A 23,315-nucleotide genomic window follows, 5' to 3' on the forward strand; every position below is an offset into this window, starting at 1 on the left:
GTCTCAAAGAAAAAAGAAAAAAAGAACAAAGATGCTCTATATGTATGAATATAAAGCAATTCTTGAAATATCTTAAGCACAAGTAGCAAAAGGCACAATAGTGTATATAATATAGTTGCATTTTTTTTAAATGGAAGGATTGAATATACATATGTATTTGCAGATATAGCTCTCAAATAAAAGAAACTTTTGTCTCTAGGGAAGACCACCTGACCAACACGGCGAAACTCCATCTCTACTAAAAATACAAAAATGGCAGGGCAAGGTATTGTGCACCTGTAATCCCAGAACATTGGGAAACCAAGGCAGCAGGATCACTTGACCCCAAGAGTTGAAGAACAATCTGGTCAACACAGTGAGATCCTGTGTCCATAAAAAAATTTTGTAGGTCAGGCATGGTGGCTCACACCTATAATTCCAGCACTTTGGGAGGCCAAGGAGGGAGGATCACTTGAGCCAAGGAGTTAAAGACCAGTCTGGGCAACTTGGTAAAACTCCTTCTCTATCAAAAATAATGGCTAGGCACAGTGGCTCACACCTGTAATCCCAGCACTTTGGGAGGCCAAGGCGGGCAGATCCCTTGAGGTCAGGAGTTCGAGATCAGCCTGGCCAACACTATCTCTACTGAAAATACAAAAATCAGCCAAATACAGTGACACACGCCTGTAGCCCCAGCTACTTGGGAGGCTGAGGCACAAGAATCGCTTGAACCTGGGAGGTGGAGGTTACAGTGAGCCAGCATTGCACCACTGCACTCCAGCCTGAGAGACAAAGTCAAGAATTTGTCTCAAAAAAAAAAAAAAAAAAATTAGCTGGGGGGGGGTGGTGCTGTGTGTCTGTAGTCCCATCTATGGGAGGCTGAAGTAGGAGGATCATCTGAACCTGGGAGGTCAAGACTGCAGTGAGCCGTGATCGTGCCACTGCACTCCAGCCTAAGTAGCAAAGACCTTGCCTCAAACAAAAAAAAAGGATACAGTACATCTGTTTTTTGTGTTGTTTTTTTTTGAGATGGAGTCTCACTCTGTCGTCCAGGCTGGAGTGCAGTGGCGCGATCTCAGCTCACTGCAACCTCCGCCTCCGGGATTCAAGTGATTCTCCTGCGTCAGCCTCCCAAGTAGCTGGGACTACAGGCCTATGCCACACCATGCCTGGCTAGTTTTTTATATTTTTAGAAGAAATGGGGTTTCATTGTGTTAGCCAGGATGGTCTTGATCTCCTGACCTTGTGATCCACTTGCCTCCACCTCCCAAAGTGCTAGGATTACAGGCGTGAGCCACTGAGCATGGCATCATCCGGTTGGTTTTTTTAAAATTCCCCTAACAACTTAAATACAGTATAGACGTGATAAAAGTTGGTTGAACTCAACTGCTGCAAAATTTGGACACTAAGATTTTGACACAGGCCAGGCACAGTGGCTCATTTCTGTAATCCCAGTGCTGTGGGAGGCCAAGGCGGGCAGATCACCTGAGGACAGGAGTTTGAGACCAGCCTGGCCAACATGGTGAAACACGGTTTCTACTAAAAATACAAAAATAAGCTGGGTGCAGTGGTTTACATCTGTAATCACAGCACTTTGGGAGGCAGAGGCAGGTGAATCACCTGAGGTCAGAAGTTTGAGACCATCCTTGCCAAGGATATAGTAGAGATGGGGAGAAACCCCATCTCTACTAAAATACAAAAAAATAGCTGGGCATGGTGGTACACACCTATAGTCCTAGCTACTGGAGAGGCTGAGGCACGAGAATTGCTTGAAGCTGGGAGGCAGAGGTTGCAATGAGCTGAGATCAAGCCACTGCACTCTAGCCTGGGCAAGAGAGCGAGACTCCATCTCAGAAAAAAAAAATTTTTTTTGATACAGCTATTATGTATTATGTCTCTTTTCCTTCATCTTATCCAGACACAAGCAGGTCAAATAGATTTTCAAAAGAAAATGACTGAATATTTTGTGTTTTGTTCTATCTGGTCAATTGTTAGTATAATGGGAGACTGGATACATTAGCTTGATGCTAGTAACTACTGCTAAATTTGAACATTAAGTCTGGCTGCTGAAGTTAACAACAGGAGATATCCTGAATTGGAGGATCCTGAGATCAGCTGGACCTTCAGATTATATTTTAATTCCACAATTAATCCTTAGTAGTCCTCTACAGTCAGGTAAAACAGGAACTAAGTGATCATCAACTTGGCAGCAGTTTATGTAATAAAAGTCACATATACACTCTTTGTAGAAGCAAAGTTATCTAACAGTCATACAGCTCACATGCGTTACAGTAGAAACCAGCACCTTGTTATCTTTATGTAGGCAACATTATCAGTCTTCACAGGACTGATTCTAATACTATTTAAGGCTATACTCTTTTTTTTTTGAGACAGAGTCTCATTCAGTCACCTAGGCTGGAGTGCAATGGTGAACTCAGTTCACTGCTACCTCTGTTCCCTGGGCTCAAGCGATCCTTCCCCTCAGCCTCCTCAGTAGCTGGGACCACAGGTGCCCACCACCATGTCCAGCTATTTCTTTGCAATTTTAGTAGATGGGAAGGTCTTGCCACATTGCCCAGGCTGGTCTGTAACTCCTAAGCTCAAACAATCCACCTGCCTCAGCCTCCCAAAGTGCTGGCCTATACTCAACTTAACATAAAATTTAAAATAAAATTCATTTATTTCTGTGCCAATAGCACCCCCACAAACATGGTGAACATTCATAAAACCCACTGGACTTTCTATAGTTAGTGTGGCAAGCGCCAACCCCACAAAGTGAAACAGTGCCAGAAGGGCAAGGATTCTCTGTATGCCCAGGTAAAGCAGTGTTATGACAGGAAGCAGAGTGGCTATGATGGGCAGACTAAGCCGATTTTCCAGAAAAGGTTAAAACTACAAAGAAGATTGTGCTGAGGCTTGAGTGTGTTGAGTCCAACTGCAGATCTCAGAAAATGCTAGCTGTTAAGGGTTGCAAGCAGTTGACTTGGGAGGAGATAACAAGAGAAGGGGACAGGTGATCCAGTAATAAGCATGATCTTTTATTATGAAGACAATAAAATTGTGAGGTTGTGTTCACTTAACCTGGTTGCATGCAGTTGGTCTTTTGGGAGGGAATAAACTACAGCCATCAATAAAATTCCCCTCGCAGGGCAACTTTTTAAAAAATAAAATCCAATTATCAATTTCAAACTAAAATTCTGGCCAGGTACAGTGGCTCATGCCTGTAATCCCAGCATTTTGTGAGGCCAAGGCGGGTGGATCACTTGAGGTCAGGCATTCGAGACCAGTCTGGCCAGCATGGTGAAACCCCACCTCTACTAAAAATACAAAAATTAGCTGCGAGTGATGGCACCCACCTGTAGTCCCAGCTACTTAAGAGGCTGAGACAGAAGAATCACTTGAACCCAGGAGGCGGAGGTTACAGTGAGCTGAGATCGCACCACTGCACTCCAGCCTGGGCAACAGAGTGAGACCGTGCCTCAAAAACAAAACAAAGTAAAATACAGTAAAATTCTAGTACAGCAAATCTGGATAGCACATTGGCAAATGTGTGATATTCTAAAAGTATCCTATCATTTGACTAACATAAAAGGCTATCCTATGTAACTCGCCAAGTTACATGGTAGCTTAGTTCTTACTTACTGGGCCAATAATACTATTTGTAATAATTGCAATTTGACTATCATTACTAGTTCATCTGCATATGTTAACAGAATTTCTAAGACTTCCAAGGCTATTGTAAAATGTGAATTAAAAGAACCACCATTTTCTGGCTGTCCCTGAGAGGAGGTTAATAAGGCCAAAGAGGAGGTCAAAAAACAGAGTACAGTTTAATGTGATCCAACAATTCGACTTCTAGGTTTGTAGCCACAAGAATTCAGAGCAGGGACTGCGAGAGTGCAGCCATTTTCATAACAGCAGTATTTGTTTTTTCATAGCACTATGCACAATAGCCAAATGGTAAAGTAACCCAAGGGTCCATCAACAGATGAATGAATAAGCAAGATGTGGTATATACATACAATGAAATATTACTCAGCCTTAAAAAGGAAGGAAATGAAATTCAGTCATATACTACAACACAGACAGAACTTGAAGACAGTATGCTAAGTGAAACAAGCCAGGCAAAAGGACAAATACTGTATGATTTCATTCACATTAGTATCTAGAGTAGTCAAATTTATAGAGATGGAAAAACAGAATGGTAGTTGCCAGGGGCTGGGGAGAAAGGTGGGGAATGGGGAGCTATTGGGAGTTATTATTTAATGGGCATGGAGTTTCGATTTGGGAAGATGAAAAAGTTTTGGAGATGGATGGTGGTGACAGTTGTACAACAATGACTTAATGCCACCATACTTATAAAGATGAATAAAAGGGGCCGGGTGTGGTGGCTCACGCCTGTAATCACAGCACTTTGGGAGGCCGAGGCGGGTGGGATCACCTGAGGTCAGTAGTTCAAGACCAGCCTGGCCAACATGGTGAAACCCTGTCTTTAAAAAAAAATGGAAAGGGTAAATGTTGCCAGGTGCGATGGCTCACGCCTGTAATCCCAACACTTTGGGAACTGAGGCGGGCAAACCACAAGGTCAGGAGTTCGAGACCAGCCTAGCCAACTTGGTAAAACCCCATCTCTACTAAAAATACAAAAATTAGCCAGGCATGGTGGTGCGTGCCTGTAGTCCCAGCTACTAAGGGAGGCTGAGGCAGGAGAATCGCTTGAATCCAGGAGGCACAGGTTGTGGTGAGCCGAGATTGCACCACTGCACTCCAGCCTGGGCAACAGAGCAAGACTCTGTCTCAAAAAAAAAAAAAAAAAAAAAAAAAGAGGCCAGGCACAGTGGCTCACGTCTGTAATCCCAGCACTTTGTGAGGCTGAGGCGGGTGGATCACCTGAGGCAAGGAATTTGAGACCAGCCTGACCAACATGGCGAAACCCTGTTTCTTTTTAAATAAATAAATAAGACGCTGTCTCAAAAAAAAAAAAAAAAAAAACTTAACTTGGAAGTGCCCAGAGAATTGAAATAACTCCTAAGTTAACTAGAGCTAGTTAACTTCTTAGCAGATTCTAGTATCAAAGTTGTATTACTCTATTCCAATACTTTGCTACAGATGCAGTTTTTTAGAAAAAGGATATGTTAAAAATAAGATATGGGGGCCAGGTGCAGTTGCTCAGACCTGTAATCCCAGCACTTTGGGAGGCCAAGGTGGGTGGATCACCTGAGGTCAGAAGTTCGAGACCAGCTTGATCAATATGGTGAAACCCTGTCTCTACTAAAAATACAGAAATTAGCCAGGCATGGCGGCATGTGCCTATAGTCCTAGCTACTCGGGAGGCTGAGGCAGGAGAATCGCTTGAACCCAGGAGGCGGAGGCTGCAGTGGGTCGAGACCGTGATATTGCACTCCAGCCTGGGTAACAGAGTGACTGTCTCAAAAAAAAAAAAGAGTAAGGTGTATCTATAATGAAAACCGCATACTTAGCTCTGTATCTCAAATTACATAGAAAATTACCAGTTAAATATTTAAACTTTGAAAAACAACCAAAATTCAGTCTTACAGTGAGCATTCCCTAGTACAAGGTATATACCTGTGAGGGGAATGACCCCTCATATCTGATGGTCAATGTGGTATAACTATAATCAATGTTTAAACAGTAAAGACAAGATTCTAGAAAACTAGTATGCTGGAGGCCAGGCACAGTGACTCATGGCTGCAATCCCAGCACTCTGGGAGGCTGAGGTGGGAGAATCACCTGAGGTCAGGAGTTTGAGACCAGCCTGGCCAACATGGTGAAACCCCATCTCTACTAAAAATTACAAAAATTAGCCGGACATGGTGGCAGGCACCTGTAATCCCAGCTACTCAGGAGGCTGAGGCAGGAGAATCACTTGAACCCAGGAGGTGGAGGCTGCAGTGAGCCTAGACCGCGCCATTGCACTCCAACCTGGGCGACAAGAGTGAGACTCCATCTCCAAAAAAAAAAAAAACAAAAGAAAACTAGTATGTTGGGAGTGGGAAGAAGGCAAGGAGCCCAACGTATCCATGGGAACCTTGGAAAATAGGCAAAGCTAATAAACTGAACTGAGAAAAAATGCTTTCACTGGTGTTCCATATCCTTCAGACTGCTCTAATCGGCAAAGAAGTGTTCATTGGGTAGAAAGCAAGAATAGGCCAGGGCAGTGGCTCAAGTCTATGACCCTAGCACTTGGGGAGGCCAAGGCAGGAGGATTGCTTGAGCTCAAGAATTTGAGGTCGGGCGCGGTGGCTCACGCCTGTAATCCTAGCACTTTGGGAGGCCGAGGTGGGTAGATCACCTGAGGTCAGGAGTTCACGACCAGCCTGGCTGTCATGGTGAAACCCCATCTTTAAAAAATAAATAAATAAAATAAAATAAAAAATAAAGAATTTGAGACCAGCTTGGGCAACAGGGAGAAACCCTGTCTCTTATTTTTAAAATTAAGTGGAAAAATGCTGGGCGCGGTGGCTCAAGCCTGTAATCCCAGCACTTTGGGAGGCCGAGGTGGGTGGATCACGAGGTCAAGAGATCGAGACCATCCTGGTCAACATGGTGAAACCCCGTCTCTACTAAAAATACAAAAAATTAGCAGGGCATGGTGGCGCGTGCCTGTAATCCCAGCTATTCAGGAGGCTGAGGCAGGAGAATTGCCTGAACCCAGGAGGCGGAGGTTGTGGTGAGCCGAGATCATGCCATTGCACTCCAGCCTGGGTAACAAGAGCGAAACTCTGTCTAAAAAAAAAAAAAAAAAAAAAAAAAAAAAATTAAGTGAAAAAATAAAAATAAAAAAAAGAAAGAAAGCAGGAAGAGTCAAATTATGAAATAAGTCTGTCACCTTGATAGACTTTCAGAGTCAAGGTGAAAAAACTGACCAGCAACAAGCTGCACCAGCACACACGACCCCATCACAGAAGCTCTGTGGCCTCACACTAATCTAAAAAGCGACCCCTAAATTAACCAAACAGAAAGACAGATAAGAAAGTGAACACTCCAGCAGGTTAAAGTCATTGAGTACTCCAGGAATGATTAAAGAGATGTGACTAAAGTTTAAGAGCCAAGTCTTCCAGATTAGGGAAACAGGGCATCTGTACTGCGAGACATCAAAGAGAACAGTGTAAGTTTAGACTAAAGCAGATTGAAGAAAAAAAGAGAGAGAGAATTGTTTAAGAGTACTTAGCTTCCCATAATTCTTCGCACTCTTCCTTTCCACCTCGGAACCGACAGAATGGCTCCCGCAAAGAAGGGTGGCGAGAAGAAAAAGGGCCGCTCTGCCATCAATGAGGTGGTAACCCGAGAATACACCATCAACATTCACAAGTGCATCCATGGAGTGGGCTTCAAGAAGCGTGCCCCTCGGGCACTCAAAGAGATTCGGAAATTTGCTATGAAGGAGATGGGAACTCCAGATGTGCACATTGATACCAGGCTCAACAAAGCTGTCTGGGCCAAAGGAATAAGGAATGCCCCATACCGAATCCGTGTGCGGTTGTCCAGAAAACGTAATGAGGATGAAGATTCACCAAATAAGCTCTATACTTTGGTTACCTATGTACCTGTTACCACTTTCGAAAATCTACAGACAGTCAATGTGGATGAGAACTAATCGATGATCGTCGTCAAATACATCAAATAAACTTAAAAAAATTGCCTTTAAAAAAAAAAAAAGAAAAAGAGTACTTAGCTGACCAGGCAAAGTGGCTCACGCCTGTAATCTCAGCACTTTGGAAAGCCAAGGTGGGCAGATCACTTGAGGTTAGGAGTTCGAGACCAGTCTAGGCAATGCGGTGAAACTCTGTCTCTACTAAAAATACAAAAATTAGCTGGGTGTGGTGGCGGGTTCCTATAATCTCAGCTACTCAGGAGGCTGAGGCAGGAGAATCACTTGAACCTGGGAGATGGAGGCCGCAGTGGGGTAAGATAGCGCCACTGTACTCCAGCCTGGGCGATGGAGTAAGACTCTGTCTACAAAAAAAAAAAAAAGAGTACTTAGCTAACCATGGCCAACATACTAGGAAGTAGATTCTAAACTAATCCCATCATCTAGTAGTAGCCAGGATCAAGTGAAACATACCACCAGGAGGAACCTGCCAATTTGAGACCCAGAAAAGGTAGAGAGGAACACTAGAATAGAACTAAGCCAAATTATCCCTAGACCCAGGTTTTGAAATAAGAAATCACTGATAATGCACCTTATTTGTTTTCCCTCTCATGGCCTTTCTTAAAAATAACATTTTAGGCCGGACGTGGTGGCTCACACCTGTAATCCTAGCACTGGGAGGCTGAGGAGGGTGGATCACAAGGTTAGGAGTTCGAGAACAGCCTAAGCAACATTGTGAAACCCCATCTCCACTAAAAATACAAAAATTACTACACAGGTGTGATGGTGTGCACCTATAATCCCAGCTACTCAGGAGGCTGAGGCAGGAGTATCACTTGAACCTGAGAGGCGGAGGTTGCAGTGAGCCAAGATCGCACCACTGAATTCCAGCCTGGGCAACAGAATGAGACTCCATCTCAAAAAAAATTAATTAATTAATTAAATTTAATTTTAAGAAATCTTTCCATTTAATCTGAATTTAACTAAAAGTAAACACAGAACAAGAAATAAAATAAAGGCTAAGAGTGAGGACAATGCCAATGCTCACAACATAGAGGCAGGAAGGAAGGAAGCAGATGATCAGTGAAAGTCACAAGGAGGTAAACCTTACGGTTACACAAGAGTTCACACACACTAAGTGTTAGTTTTATATTATTGACTGCAAAACAATGCAATAAAGAATTACTTCCATAAGAAGCCAAGAATCCAGAGACATAGACCAGAACTCAAAAATAAATCACTTCTATTGGCTGCAGTGGCACATGCCTGTAGTCTCAGCTACTTAGGCGGCTGAGGTGGGAGAATTACTTGAGTCCAGGAGTTTGAGGCCAACCTGGGGATGAAATACTGTCTCTAAAAGTTAAAATTTAAAAATAAAAAAATTATTTCAATTTGAAGTCATTTGTAGATTAAATTCTAAAGAAAAATCTATGAAATTAAGCTATAATTTAAGAGACCTGGGAGTATAAGGAGAGAAGAAAGTCAAAGCCCAGGCCCTGCCCCATGAGGGGAGTGTGAGAAAGCCACTCCATATATTAGAAGACCCATGGGCTACAACCTCAGGATAAAAGCAACTCTGCTCTTATAAAATTTCAACATGTAGGTTTATGTAGATTAGGCAAATTTAAAGAGAAAATTAATGAAGTAGAAGGTAAGTCACAAGAAACTACCAAGTATTTAGATAAGAAAGCAAAAAGACAAGCAATACAAGAGACATGGTAAAAGGCAGAGAAAACACAGTGAGAAGGGCTGGTATATGTTTAGCACGCCAGAAAAGACAGAAGCAATATATGACAAGATAACGGCTGAGAATATTCTATAACTGGTCAGGTGCGGTGGCTTATACCTGTAATCCCAGCACCAAGGGAGGCGGATCACTTGAGGTCAGTAGTTTGAGATCAGCCTGGCTAACATGGTGAAACCCCATTATTACTGAAAATTCAAAAATTAGACAAGTATGGTGGCATGCACCTGTAGTCCCAGCCACTCAGGAGTCTGAGGCAGGAGAACCGCTTGATAGAATAATAGCAATCTACAGATTTGAGAAGTCCAAGGAACCCTAAGCAGACTACATAAAAGTAATCCAACTTAGAAACATCTCCCATCCCCACATCAGAGTGTAGAAAATCAAAGACAAAGAGAAAATCTTGAAAATTGGCACGTAAAACATAGATTACCTTCAACAGAACGGCAATGGACTAAAAATTTTTTAAAGAGCCTAATGGGCCGAGTGCAGTGGCTCATGCCTGTAATCCCAGCACTCTGGGAGGCCAAGGCAGGTAGATCACCTGAGATCAGAAGTTCAAGACCAGCCTGGCCAACATGGCGAAACCCATCTCTACTAAAAATACAAAAATTAGTTGGGTGTGGTGGCAGGTGCCTATAATCCCAGCTACTTGGGAGGAAGACACAAGGAGAATTGCCTGAACCTGGGAGGTGGAGGTTGCAGGGAGCCTGGATTACGCCACTGCACTCCGGTCTAGGCAAAAGAGCAAGTCTCCATCTCAAAAAAATAAAAATAAAGCTGGGCACGGTGGCTCACGCCTGTAATCTCAATGCTGTGGGAGGCCCAGGAGGGCAGATCACCTAAGTTTGGGAGTTCAAGATCAGCCTGACCAACATGGAGAAACCCCATCTCTACTAAAAATACAAAATTAGCTGGGCATAGTGGTGCATGCCTGTAATCCCAGCTAACTCGGGAGGCTGAGGCAGGAGAATCACTTGAACCCAGGAGGCAGAGTCTGCAGTGAGCCGAGATCATGCCATTACACTCCAGCCTGGGCAATGAGAGTGAAACTCAGTCTCAAAAAAATAAAAAAAGAATTCTTGCAGATATTTTTAAAAATCTTAAGTTTTTATAGGTATCTCCTTACTGACTTTTTCATTTTTCAATCATAGTTCTTTTTTTCTTTTCTTTTCTTTTTTTTTTTAGACAGCATCTCGCTTTATCGCCCAGGCTGGAGTGCAGTGTCACAATCCCTGCTCACTACAACCTCCAACTCCCTGGTTCAAGCAATTCTCCTGCCTCAGCCTCGAGTAGCTGGGATTACAGGCATGTGCCACCACGCCCAGCCAATTTTTTGTATTCTTATTTATTTTCCTTTTTTTGTATTTTTAGTAGAGATGGGGTATTTCCATGTTGGTCAGGCTGGTCTCGAACTCCCGACCTCAGATGATCTGCCTGCCTCAGACTCCCAAAGTGCTGGGATTATAGGCATGAGCCACCATGCCCGGACCTATTTTTTATATTTTTAGTAGACATAGGGTTTCACCATGTTGGCCAGGATGGTCTCAATCTCCTCACCTTGTGATCTGCCCAACTCGGCCTCCCAAAGTGCTGGGATTACAGGAGTGAGCCACCACACCTGGCCTGCAATCATATTTCATTGGTTTATGCAATTGTGCATTAAATTTAATAATTACAACACAAGTGTAAGTTATCATAAAATGATCCTTGGCATGGCTATAATTCAACTGGTGGGAGCAATGTGATGAGCATCAGTCAGTATGGCTTATGAAGAGAGAATGGAGAATCCAGTGAGTTGATTATGTACAGATTTGTTACCATTATCCCTGTTATAAAAGATCTGAATTCACTTCTTATTGCTTTTGTAGTACTTTTGGAACAGTACCTGGCACATAGTATTATAAGTATTTGCTACTATATAAGCATTGATATTCAACTAGGTACAAGTAACAATGCATGCAAGGGTGAAATTCTACCTACTTTACATGGTCTCCAGAACTGCTGAGACTATCTGTACTTAAACTGTCAAAAGGGAGCAGTATGTGGAATATAAATGCAACTGGTTGATTGAAAACATATGAATTCAAGATATAGTCAGTTTCACATTACTAGCAGTAGATTATCCTGTGCTTACAGGAAGAGATCTTAAAAAAGGGGTAGGAGAGCTCACGTCAGGTCAACAAGACATAACAGTTAACCTTATCACCTCAAAACTACTAAGACAATGGCTCCAGGTCCTCCTAAAAAGGGGCAGCTAGACTAGGGGAGCCCACTATAGACTTCTTAGTACACATTATGCTACTTCCCCCTCTCATCAATTCATGAATGACAGAAAACATTCATCTTTTAAACAAAAGCCAAATACTGCATCCCAAAGCCCAAAACAAATGACTTTTCGTTTATTATTATAATGAAGTGAATATGCTAATCAAGAAACTGAGTACGTATAAACACACTATGCCAGAAAATTAAAAATTTGCACCATGGCTGGGCACAGTGGCTCACGCCTGTAATCCCAGCACTCTGGGAGGCCGAGGCAGGCGGATCTCGACGTCAAGAGACCGAAACCATCCTGGACAACATGGTAAAACCCCATCTCTACTAAAAGTACAAAAAATTAGCCAGCAGTGGTGGTGCGTGTCTGTTGTCCCGGCTACTCCGGAGGCTGAGGCAGGAGAATTGCTTGAAACCGGAAAACGGAAGTTGCAGTGAGCTGGGATCACGCCACCGCACTCCAGCCTGGCGATAGAGCGAGACTCTGTCTCAAAAAAAAAAAAAAAAAAAAAAAAAAAAAAAAAAAAAGTGCACCATGCAAGAAAATTAGAAATAAAAAAAAAAAGAAAAACCTAAATACAGGCAATGAGCAACTTAAATATAAGTAATAGATGTGGAAAGCTGGCCATTTTGTTTTAGTCTAGGTAATGGAGTGTATTATCTAATTTGCAGGTGGAAAAAACTTGAAGTTATACAACAGAAGATCTACAATAACCAGAAAGTTCAAAGACTGTAGCTACCTGTAACACTCTTGTCCACTAGGAAAAAATTTGCAGTGGCACTGACTTTCTTCCTTCTATGGACATCAAAAAGTACTGAAAATATTATGAATAGTTAAGAGAAACTCAAGAGACAGCCAAGGAGGCTGAACCAGTCCCACTAGATGGCACCATCACAGGGAAGTCACTCTGTTCTCTCATTTGGAGCTACAGGGGCTGAAACCTTTTTTGATCTTTGAAAAACTGAACACTGTCATCAACAGAATGATATTCTCATTGGGAAATAATGATCCGAAACGAGAATTCAAAGCCAGGGAGAGGAGTTTTTCCAAAAGTACCCTTTTCTCCCAGTATAATTATCCCTTCTACACCCCCATTTCAAATCAATAGTCTGAGAGGTACAACGTCTTACTGTTAAAAACAAGTCATACAAAATGGAGATTTTCCTAGCTCTGCAAACTACAGAATAATTCACTTTTTTCTTCAAGTTTCTTTGTTACTGGAAAAAAAAATACTCTCCTGCTAGTCCTCAAATAACAAATTAGTTGTAATCAGTACATTTACCATGTCTGGAAATATCAAAATAACATACAACTAATGGCATAAAAACAACTGGAAATAAAGCTGGGCATGGTGGCTCACATCTGTAATCCTAGCACTTCAGGAGGCCAAGGCGGGTGGATCATTTGAGGTCAGGAGTTCACGACTAGCCTGGCCAACATAGTAAAACCCCATCTCTACTAAAAATAAAAAAATTAGCAGGGTGGTAGTGGCGAGCACCTGTAATCCCAGCTACCTGGGAGGCTGAGGCAGGAGAACCACTTGAGACTGGGAGGCGGAGGTTAAGGTGAGCCAAGATCACGCCACCGCACTCCAGCCTGGGCTAGAGAGTGAGACTCTCTCAAAAACAAACAAACAAAAAAACTGGAAGCAGGTAAATTTCTTTTTCTGTACAGAGAACTCTCTATGTTAAAAGTAGAATTTCCTATTAAACAGATTGGTTACTGTATTAAAGTTTTCTGACACCTTAGTCACATGATTTTAAGTTGCGTCTAGACAGCAACATTTTGAATGTCACTCATTCCTATCACTTATGCTCTACTCCATCAAAAGTATACTTGGATACAGCCATTATGAACCTAAAAACAGAATAACAACCCCAATAACAAAGATCAGTGAGCTTAAACTATGCACAATTTGAATACAAACTTACTGACTTATACGGGGGAGAGGCAGGCAACATTTAAACAGGCAGATCTGGGTATTAGCTTTATGCTCAATCTTCAAGTTAAAAGACACATCAGAGGTCATTTAGACATCAATTTAGTACTCACATATATTGCTCACTTCTACTTGAAGCTACTTTACCTAGATCAGAGAGTTTACATTTGTACATGTAACTTCAATATACAACGTCCAGGAGTACAGCCACTTTAAAGTGCCACAAAAGTAAATTAAGTGGCCAAAGAAATTGAGAATTAATATGTAACAAATCCTGTGTTCCCACAGTACCTTGTCACAGCTCTAATACAGATCTCATCACAGTATCATCTCTCTGCATACTGCAGGTGTGGAGGCATTGTGTTCAAGTATCAACCCTAACACCTTGCACAATGCCTAGCATAGAGTAGGTGCTCAGTATTTGCTCAATAAATAAAAACTATCAAGCTGGCCGGGCATGGTGGCTCACGCCTGTAATTCCAACTCTGTGGGAGTACGAGGCGGGCAGATCGCTTGAGGTCAGGAGTTCAAGACCCAGCCTGGCCAACATGGTGAAACCCCCTCTCTACTAAAAATACAAAATATTAGCCAGGCGTGGTGGTGCATTCCTGTAATCAAAGCTACTCGGGAGGCTGAGGGAGGAGAATCACTTGACCCAGGAGGCAGAGGCTGCAGCAAGGTGAGATCAAGATCGCACCACTGCACTCCAGCCTGGGAGACAGAGCAAGGCTCTGTCTCAAAAAACAAACAAACAAACACCTATCAAGCTATCCCAGCTCACCAAAACAGTGAGACTCATCAAAGAAGCCCATTTTTCCAACAAAATCTCAACATGCCTTCTCCTTGAAGAAGCTACTAATTAAAGCATGAGATTAATACTCAGGTTACCGTGAGACAGGATTTCTTGGAAAGCACAGAAAGAAATCTTGTATCACACTGGTTAAAGATCAAAAGCTCTGCCAGTGCGGTGGCTCACAACTGTAATCCCTGCACTTTGGGAAGCCAAGGCAGGTGGATCACCTGAGGTTAGGCGTTCAAGACCATCCTGGCCAACATATGGTGAAACCGCATCTCTACGAAAAATACAAAAATCAGCTGGGCATGGTGATAGGCGCCTGTAATCCCAGTTACTCAGGAGGCTGAGGCAGAATCACTTGAACTAGGGAGGCAGAGGTTGTAGTGAGTCGAGATTGCGCCACTGCACTCCAGCCTGGGCAACAGAGCGAAACTCCATCTTAAAAAAAAAAATCAAAAGCTCATACATTCACACATTTCAAGTCCAAAAAATGTGATCTTAGATCAATGAAGCTTTTAAATAAAATTTTGTAAATATACTTTACATGCTGTATTAAAATCAAACATTTTACACGTTGCACTATAATCATCCTATGAGAGCGGAGGGATGGACTAGAGGGTACATAAGGATGCGTAGGAAACTATAACATTGCTTAACTTCACACTTGCCTGTTAATGGGGGCCTAATCTAATATGCTCCCATGCCAAAAATACAAAGTAAGAAGGAAGAATAAGAAGAGCAAGAAAGCAGTCTGGGGACAACCAGTAAGACTCTGGAGACTTCACATAGGCCAATTTTTCAATACTTTACCATATAAATACCCTCAAAGTCCAATGTAACAAAACTATGCAATGCCTTATAATTAACAGTTTCTTTCTGAATGACTGGCAAGTTTTAAGAAAATATGGCAGAGAATCTATACACACATCCTGTTAGTTTTCTTGTAACAAGAATCATGAGAAACCTCACCTATTAGAAAGGAAGAAGAAACATATATTCCCATATAGAACATTTTCAAACATACTATATTAAATGACTACTGGAATAACTGGTAGGATCTAAAAGTTCATTGAAATTAAGACCCAAATCTTCTCCCCTGCAATCTATCAGAAGGGTCTATTCAAATTGCTCTTAATCATTCAAAAAATGTGTTTAAATTAGAATATGAATAGTGCTCATTATCATCATTTTACTCACCTTACTAACACCCACTCCAGTAAACCTGGCCTCCAATAATTCCTGCCGTCGTGGGTCCAGGCTATGCAATTCTTCCATCATTTCTACTGAAAAAGAAAAAGTAGGCTGTGAAACCATAAATATTAAAATGCGAGGAGGCAATATTTAGTAGAGCAAAACTCACAGTAATTATTTCACTGAATGATCACTTACAGGTGACATCTCAAATAAATATAGCATACAAGTGATACACTACTATGTGCTGCATCAAACAGTAATACATTTAAAAGTTCTAAAGCAGCTCACAAGTCCTCTTCTATGACGGCCACTTATTTTTCCCTGCTTCTGATTTGATTTTAACAGCAAAAACAAACCCCTCAAACTCTTCATATAATCTCTGTAAAAGTTGACCACAGGGGTAAAAAACAAAACAAGAACTAGCCTGCAAATAGAAAATTCCTTCTATCAGCCTTTGAATCTAGCTAAGTACCTTCAGATATTTATTTCCCACTCAGGAACTAGTCCTTAAACTAAAAATATGAATCATGGACAATAATTTCAAAAGAATATAGCATGAATCAGAAGCTACAAATAATTGCAAAAACACTATTATACAGCTCCTTTCTCTGAAGAGCTCACAGTAGCTCATGAAAAAGTGAATTATTTTAAATTTAATAGAAACTCCATGGTAAAACCATCCACCTCCATTCACTCAGGAAATTAATATAGCTCCATAACAGTCCCTTTAAAAAGTCTTTTTCTGACCACTCCCTGGAACAGTAGGTTTCTCCTGATTCTGGACATCTGCTTTTAGCACTTCTTCCAAGCAGGGAGGGGCAGGAGGACACCATTTTTAAACTTCCATGACCAATTAATGCACAGGCTACTTTCAGCAAACATGTTCATCCTTTGAAAGAGACCAACTCCTGCACGACCCATTGAAAACCTCTCTTTAATATTAACAGTGGAAAAGAAGCACATATCATTACACAGAACCCCTCCGAACACATTATTAAGCAGTTGGAATGGTTGGTGTGATTTTAAAGTTACTGAAAACATTAATCGAACATTCTCCTCTGCAATCCAACAACTCCACAATCTCCAGTAATAACCCCCTTACAAGTCCTTCAGTTTCATTTCCCTTGCTGGATTGAGAGCCTGGGGCAAAGGGGAATGAAAGGGTGACAAATTAAAGTTTCACCCACACATGCAAGTGCAGGTTAGAGAGGAATTAGGAAATTCTCAGAAAGGTTGAAATGCATCTTTACAAAAAGAAAAAGAAGGGGAAAAAAAGAGACTGGGAGAGTGAGTTTCCACTGAGTGGCCTTCCTCGCATCTCGCCCTGCCCTAATCGAGGTCGGAATGGCAGAGGTTGCAGTTTCTCCCAAACCCCAAGGTCTCTCGCAACATTTCCAAAACCTCCATCCCCAGGCCTGGCCCGGAAAATGACGCCCGGGCGGTTATTCCGTTTAATGTCAACTCATGTTAAGGAAATAGCCACTCTGTCTAATTCCAACAGGGCCTTTGACTGGGATCCTCCCTGCAGCCCACAGCCGGGAAGCAGGAACGATGGGGCCTGGTCCCGGCGCCCCTCGCCGGCTCCAAACTTTCCCCAACTCCAGGCCCACCTGTCACGAAGGAAGGGAGGGCCGGCTCTCGGGGGCTCCCGGGAGGCTGCCAGGGCCTCCAGCTGCCGGGTCGCCCCCGTCTCTCCTCCGGCCGCCGGCCCCAATCTCAGGCCGGGGCCGCCTGGGCCTCCCCCATCTTCGGCCCGGCCCCTCGGCGACCCGCAGCCCTCGGGGAGCGCCTCCCGCCTCAGCGCCCAGGAGCTGCGGTCCAGAGCCGGCCCAGAGTTGGGCCCAGGTCGCAGGCTCCTCAGGCCAAAGGGGTCCCCGGGACGGTTAATGCCCCAGGCCCGGCGCTCTCCCCAGCCCGGGGCTCAGCCTCTCACCTGCCGCCGCCGCCGCCGCCGCCGCTCCACGCTCCTCCCGGGAGGGGCCCCGACCCGACCCGGCTGCGGTTCGCTCTGCTCTTCCCCTGGGCAGGCCCGGGGCGGAGCCGGGGCCTCTCCTGAGCGCCGCAACCGCCCGCCTGGGCAGCCGCCGCCGGCGCCGGGCTCCACGAGAGGGCGGGCGGGGGAGGGGGGCCGCAAAGGCCGCAGATCCCCGGGCTCGCGTACGGAGCCAGGCGCCCGACGCGGGCCCGGGCCCGGGTGGGCGCGGGGGGCGCGGGACCGGCCTCCTGGCGCCGGACAAAGGCCAAGGGAGGCGCAGGACGGCCCAGGTCGGGCCGGGAGGTGGGGGCCCGCTCGGCTGGGGGCCACTCAGGTGCCGCGCGGAGGGCGGGGGGGTCGGAACCGCTGGTGCCCGGGACCCGCCTCCGGCCCCTTAATCCGGATCGGTTCGGTCCGGATTAGTAGTGATCGGTGTAAACACACTAGTGAAACCGCGTGTTTCCTCGCGAGATTTGCACGGCTGGGAGGCAAGGGGGGGTCCTGGGGGGGGTGGGGGAAGCGCCGACAGTGGGGGAGGAGGGGGAGGGGAGGAGGAAGGTGTCGGGGGGGGGTCCCCGCTGCCCCGGCGCCCCGCCTCCTCCAATCAGCGGCCGCGCTGCCGGGCAGGGGTTAACCAGGGGACCCCGCGCCGGCGGAGGAGGCCGCGCCTCCCCGGGCGGCTGAGGGCGGTCGACGGGCGGCGCCGGCTGACGGGCCGCAACGCGAGGGAGGTCGGGCGGACCCGGGCGCCTCCGGAGGCCCGAAGGCCCCGCCGCCGCCTTTGTGTCACCGGCCCCCGCCCCGGGGCTGTTGGGGCGGCGCTGGAGGGTCTTGGCCGTCCGGGCCCACCAGTTCCTGAATCCCGCTCGCCGGCGCCCGCGCCCGCCCAATCCCTGCCCAACCCCTCGGCTCCACGAGTTGGGATGAGAAGTGCGGCGGCTCTGCCCGGGGATGGAGTTTAGAGGACGCTAAGCCTATGTGCGAGCGGCGGACCCCGTCGGGACTTCCCGGAGGCTCCCGGTTAGTGAGGCGGCGGCGCCCACCCGCATTCGCGGGCTCCTGGCCGCCACTCCCTGGAGCCGCCGGCCCGCCCCAGCCCAGTGCGGCGCCCCAGAGGGCGGGCTGCACTTCCTCCACGTACCTGGCTGGCAGACGGTCTCCAGGGACAAAAGGTGTCCTGGGATCAAAGCCGAGCCCCCGCCCCCGCCGGGATGCTGCCCTCCGGAGGGAGGGGCGCTGCCCCCAAGGGACTCTCCCCGGGCATCCTGGGGGAGGTTCCATTTCAACCTCCGATGAAAAACATGGTCCTCCCGGGTACTTAGGAGGGTCTGAGGGTAAAGGCCAGGATGGAGAAAACACGCCGGCCCCTCACAGAGTATCTCCTGAGGAATGAGAAATAGTGGGCAAGGAGGGCTTCCACTCTGATAATCCAGCGTCAAGGAAAAAAAAAAATCACACTCCACTTCACCGGCTCCCCTGAGCCAGGACGGGCTCCAGTGCAGCCACCCACCTTTTAATTTTCCGCGGATGCTGCCTTGATCAGATGTCTGAAGATGACTTTAAGGACTACAAGTGAATCTCAAGGGAAAAATTCAGACCTTGAACAACAGCCTTGAACTTTTTCAGGGTTAAGCAAGTACTCCCAAGTGGAGTTTCTGCCCTTATGTCTTCGTTATTACTTCTCTTAATTCTTCCATATATTGACAGAACACAGACATGCCGAAACGACACAGGATGGCGGCGTGCTTTTTCTTAGTTCTCCAACCTTCTAAATCCTTGGGGCACATTCAAGCACTGTGGAAAAACTCCATTAAACCAAGAGTCATCTTCCTCCGGATCCCAGACTGCTCGGGAAGCTGGACATGCATATTCCCAAAGAGAACAGTGTTGGAAGGAGAGAGGAGAGCAGCTCGGGGGTGGGGGGCGGAGGGTAGGGAAAGAGGGCAAGATGGAGGACTACCAAGCGAGGCCAGCCTCCGCTGCCTGATAGGGCGGGAGAACCTGAGCTGGTCCAACCTAACACAAAAGAAAAGCCAGTGAGGCTAGGTCTTTAGTTGCAGCCAATGGTCAAGGAAGTAACTCCGTCAAATGACAGTCTTTTTAAAAAGTTATTATTTTTTTCTGAGAGGTAGTTTCGCTTTGTTGCCCAGGCTGGAATGCAGTGGCGCGATTTCTGCTCACTGCAACCTCCGCCTCCCAGGTTCAAGCAATTCTCCCTGCCTCAGCCTCCCGAGTAGCTGGGATTAAAAACGCCCACCATCACACCCGGCTAATTTTTTTTTGGTAGAATCAGGGTTTTGCCATGTTGGCCAGGCTGGTCTCGAATTCTTTACCTCAGGTGATCCGCCCACTTCCGCCTCCCAAAGTCCTGGAATTACAGGCGTGAGCCAGCCACCGTGCCCCACCAAATGACACTGTCTTTAATGGTGTCAAGTCTTAGGAAAGGAGAGTAAGAGAAAACAGTGGAGTCAGAGTTGTCTTACAGCCTAGCTCTTTCCACCGACAAGCCGCATGGGCCTGTTACCTAACTTTTTCAAGCTTCTCCAACTGCTAATGTGATAGAGGGATTTGGGCTAGAGGATCTTCTTCTTCTTCTTTTTTTTTTTTTTGTGAGACAGTCTTGCTCTGTCCTCGGGCTGGAGTGCAGTGGCGTGATCTCGGCTCACTGCAACCTCCACCTCCTGGATTCAAACAATTCCCCTGCCTCAGCCTCCTGAGTGCTGGGACTAGGGGCATGCGCCACCATGCCCGGCTAATTTTTTGTATTTTAGTAGAGATGGGGTTTCACCATGTTGGCCAGTATGGTCTCCATCTCCTGACCTCGTGGTCCACCCGTCTCGGCCTCCCAAAGTGCTAGGATTACGTTTATGAACCACTGCACCCAGCCTATGATCCCGTTTTGGTTTTTTTTTTTTTTTTTTTTTCTGAGTTGGAGTTTCGCTCTTGTTACCCAGGCTGGAGTGCAATGGCGCGATCTCGGCTCACCGCAACCTCCGCCTCCTGAGTTCAAGCAGTTCTCCTGCCTCAGCCTCCCGAGTAGCTGGGACTACAGGCGTGCGCCATCATGCCCAGCTAATTTTTGTATTTTGAGTAGAGACGGGGTTTCACCATGTTGATCAGGATGGCCTCGATCTCTTGACCCCGTGATCCACCCGCCTCGGCCTTCCAAAGTGCTGGGACTATAGGCGTGAGCCACCGCGCCCGGCTGATCCCGTATTTTAGGCTGGGCGTGGTGGCTCACACCTGTAATACCAGCACTCTGGGAGTCCAAGGCGGGTGAATCACTTAAGGCCAGGAGTTCAAGACCAGCTTCGCCAACAAAGTGAAACCCTGTGTCTACTAAAAATAGGAAAATTAGCTGGGCGTGGTGGCACATGCCTGTAGTCTCAGCTACTTGGGAGGTTAAGACAGGAGAATCACTTGAACCCAGAAGGCGGAGGTTGCAGTGAGCTAAGTTGGCACCACTGCACTCCAGTCTGGGCAACAGAGACCCTGTCTCAAAAATAATAAAATAAAAGTAATTATTTAAAATAATTATTGGGCCAGGCGAGGTGGCTCACACCTGTAATCCTAGCACTTTGGGAGGCCAAGGTGGTGGGATCATTTGAGGTCAGGAGTTCAAGACCAGTCTGGCCAACATGATGAAGCCCCGTCTCTACTAAAAATATTTTTTAAATTAGCTGGACGTGGTGGCAGGCACCTGTAATCCCAACTACTCAGGAGACTGAGGCAGGAGAATCACTTGAACCCGGGAGGCAGAAGTTGCAGTGAGCCAAGATGGCCCCACTGCACTCCAGCCTGGCAACAGAACAAGACTATCTCAAAAAAGAAAAAAAAAACAATCATCGGGCTGGGTGTGGTGTCCCATGCCTGTAATCCTAGCACTTTGGGAGGCTGAGGTGGGTGGATCACCTTACATCAGGAGTTCGACACCAGCCTAACATGGAGAAACCCCGCCTCTATTAAAAATACAAAGTTAGCGGGGCATGGTGGCTCATTGCCTGTAATCCCAGCTACTCAGGAGGCTGAGGCAGGAGAATCGCTTGAACCCTGAAGGTAGAGGTTGCTGTGAGCCAAGATTGTGCCATTGCACTCCAGCCTGGGCAACAAGAGAGAAACTATGTCTAAAAAAAAAAATCGTCATCATTGGAACACAGGAGAGTTGAAACTTTTAGTTTCATTTTTTTCTACTTGGATTTTCTCTATATGTCGAAGAACTTATACCATCACAGGTCTACTCATAGCCCACCCTGGATTTAATGCCCATCCCAATAGGAATTGCTTATAGGAATTGAATGAACTTGCTTACATCAGAGGTTGGGTGATTTTAGTTACAAGCATCATATAAATGGAAATGGCAAGAGAATATACATAATAGGGCTCATCCTTTCCCAGAGAAAGAAAGATTTTCAAAAGAAACTGTTGTTGTCAGATGTTTCTTTATAATGCAATTTAACCTTGGATTCATGAATCGATTTGTTTAAGGTATGTTTGATCACATAGCAACTTCCATCTGTCATGGGATGGCAAACAGTGATATTCCCCACGCAAAGGCCCAGTTCCCATCAGCTGTGGAGCACTAAAACATGGATCAGACTAGGTGATGTTCACTTTGATCATCTGGTCTTTCCTGCAGAGAGTGAATGACAAGTCCTTCAGATTCCAGTTCATTGTCACAGGACCACAGAGCTGGCAGACTGGTTTTGGTGTTCCCTGAGGTATGCTCTGCAGTTTTGACAGGCTAATAACGCTTTAAAGGGAGCAAAGGTTACATTGGACAAGCAACTTTGGGGGAACTCTAGGTTAAAGCAGAATTCTTTATTGCACTGCTTCTTAGAGCCTGTGATGTGTAATATGTATGTGTCAGTCACAAAGGGAGGTTTGGGTATCTGGTGCTTTCCTAATGTTTGATTTTGGAGCCACACCCTGTTTATTTGTTAGTTGGTTGGTTGGTTGGTTGGTTGGTTTAGGATAACTCATGGGAAAGGTGTTCCGAGGAAGACTGAGAAAACTAGAGTAGTTTAACCCTCTTTTGCTCTTCCACCTGTACCACACTAAAAATTGTCTCAAATTTTCATAAATGTTCTATAATGTCCATCATTTTATCGGAAAGATGGTGGTATACATACTGAGTGGGTTGACATTGCTCAGAAAAATCTTACTTTTTTTTAAATTTGTAAAACTGTTTTAAGGCAAGGCACGGTGGCTCACGCCTGTAATCCCAGCACTTGGGAGGCCGAGGCAGATCACAAGGTCAGGAGTTCAAGACGAGCCTGACCAACATGGTAAAACCCCGTCTCTATAAATTTTTTTTTTTTTAACTGTTTTATAGAGAGGTCTCACCATGTTGCCCAGGCTGGTCTGGAACTCCAGGGCTCAAGCGTTCCACTTGCCTTGGCCTCCCAAAGTGTTGGGATTACAGGTGTGAGCCACAAACCTGGCAAGAAAACTGAACTTGCATGACAGCATTGCTGTACCTCTAGTCCTTTTTGGCTAGAATAGGAAGATAAGACTTCCTATTCTAGGTCTTTGACTTTAAACTTCACTCTGCCTCTTACCAGCATTGTGGCCTTAAGCAAGATATTTAACTTGTCTAAGCCTCAATTTATCCATAAAGTGGTGTTACTACCTCACAGGACTGTTGGAGGATTAAATGAGATAGTATATGTACCTGACATAGTAATCCCTGAATTAATGGTCCCTGAACATAAAGTCACATTTCTGCCAAGGATTTATACATTTATCATTAGACTGACTTGACAGCAGTTTCATTTCAGAAACCAGGCTGCTGGTATAAT

At 45.5% G+C, this 23,315-nt stretch overlaps 2 protein-coding genes across 3 annotated transcripts in view; one reads left to right on the top strand and one right to left on the bottom strand.

Moving 5' to 3' along the window:
* TLK2 (tousled like kinase 2) overlaps positions 1-17,491 on the bottom strand; it is a 135,731-nt gene extending 118,240 nt beyond the window's left edge. For both annotated transcript variants that reach the window (XM_064369765.1, XM_064369764.1), the window contains exons 1-2: positions 17,476-17,491; positions 15,546-15,631 (exon numbers count right to left, since the gene is read on the bottom strand). In XM_064369765.1, the coding sequence (XP_064225835.1) occupies positions 15,546-15,626 (81 nt within the window). In that variant the 5' untranslated portion in view covers positions 15,627-15,631; positions 17,476-17,491. The remainder of the gene's footprint in view (positions 1-15,545; positions 15,632-17,475) is intronic.
* On the top strand, positions 7,186-7,638 carry LOC105711345 (large ribosomal subunit protein eL31-like). The gene has a single exon (XM_064369767.1). The coding sequence runs from the start codon at positions 7,220-7,222 to the stop codon at positions 7,595-7,597; it is 378 nt and encodes a 125-aa protein (XP_064225837.1). The 5' UTR covers positions 7,186-7,219; the 3' UTR covers positions 7,598-7,638.
* Positions 17,492-23,315: the final 5,824 nt, after the last annotated feature.

This window comes from Aotus nancymaae, unplaced genomic scaffold (genome assembly GCF_030222135.1).
Source record: "Aotus nancymaae isolate 86718 unplaced genomic scaffold, 86718_ANA_hifiasm-v0.15.2.pri h1tg000089l, whole genome shotgun sequence".
NCBI lineage: Eukaryota > Metazoa > Chordata > Mammalia > Primates > Aotidae > Aotus > Aotus nancymaae.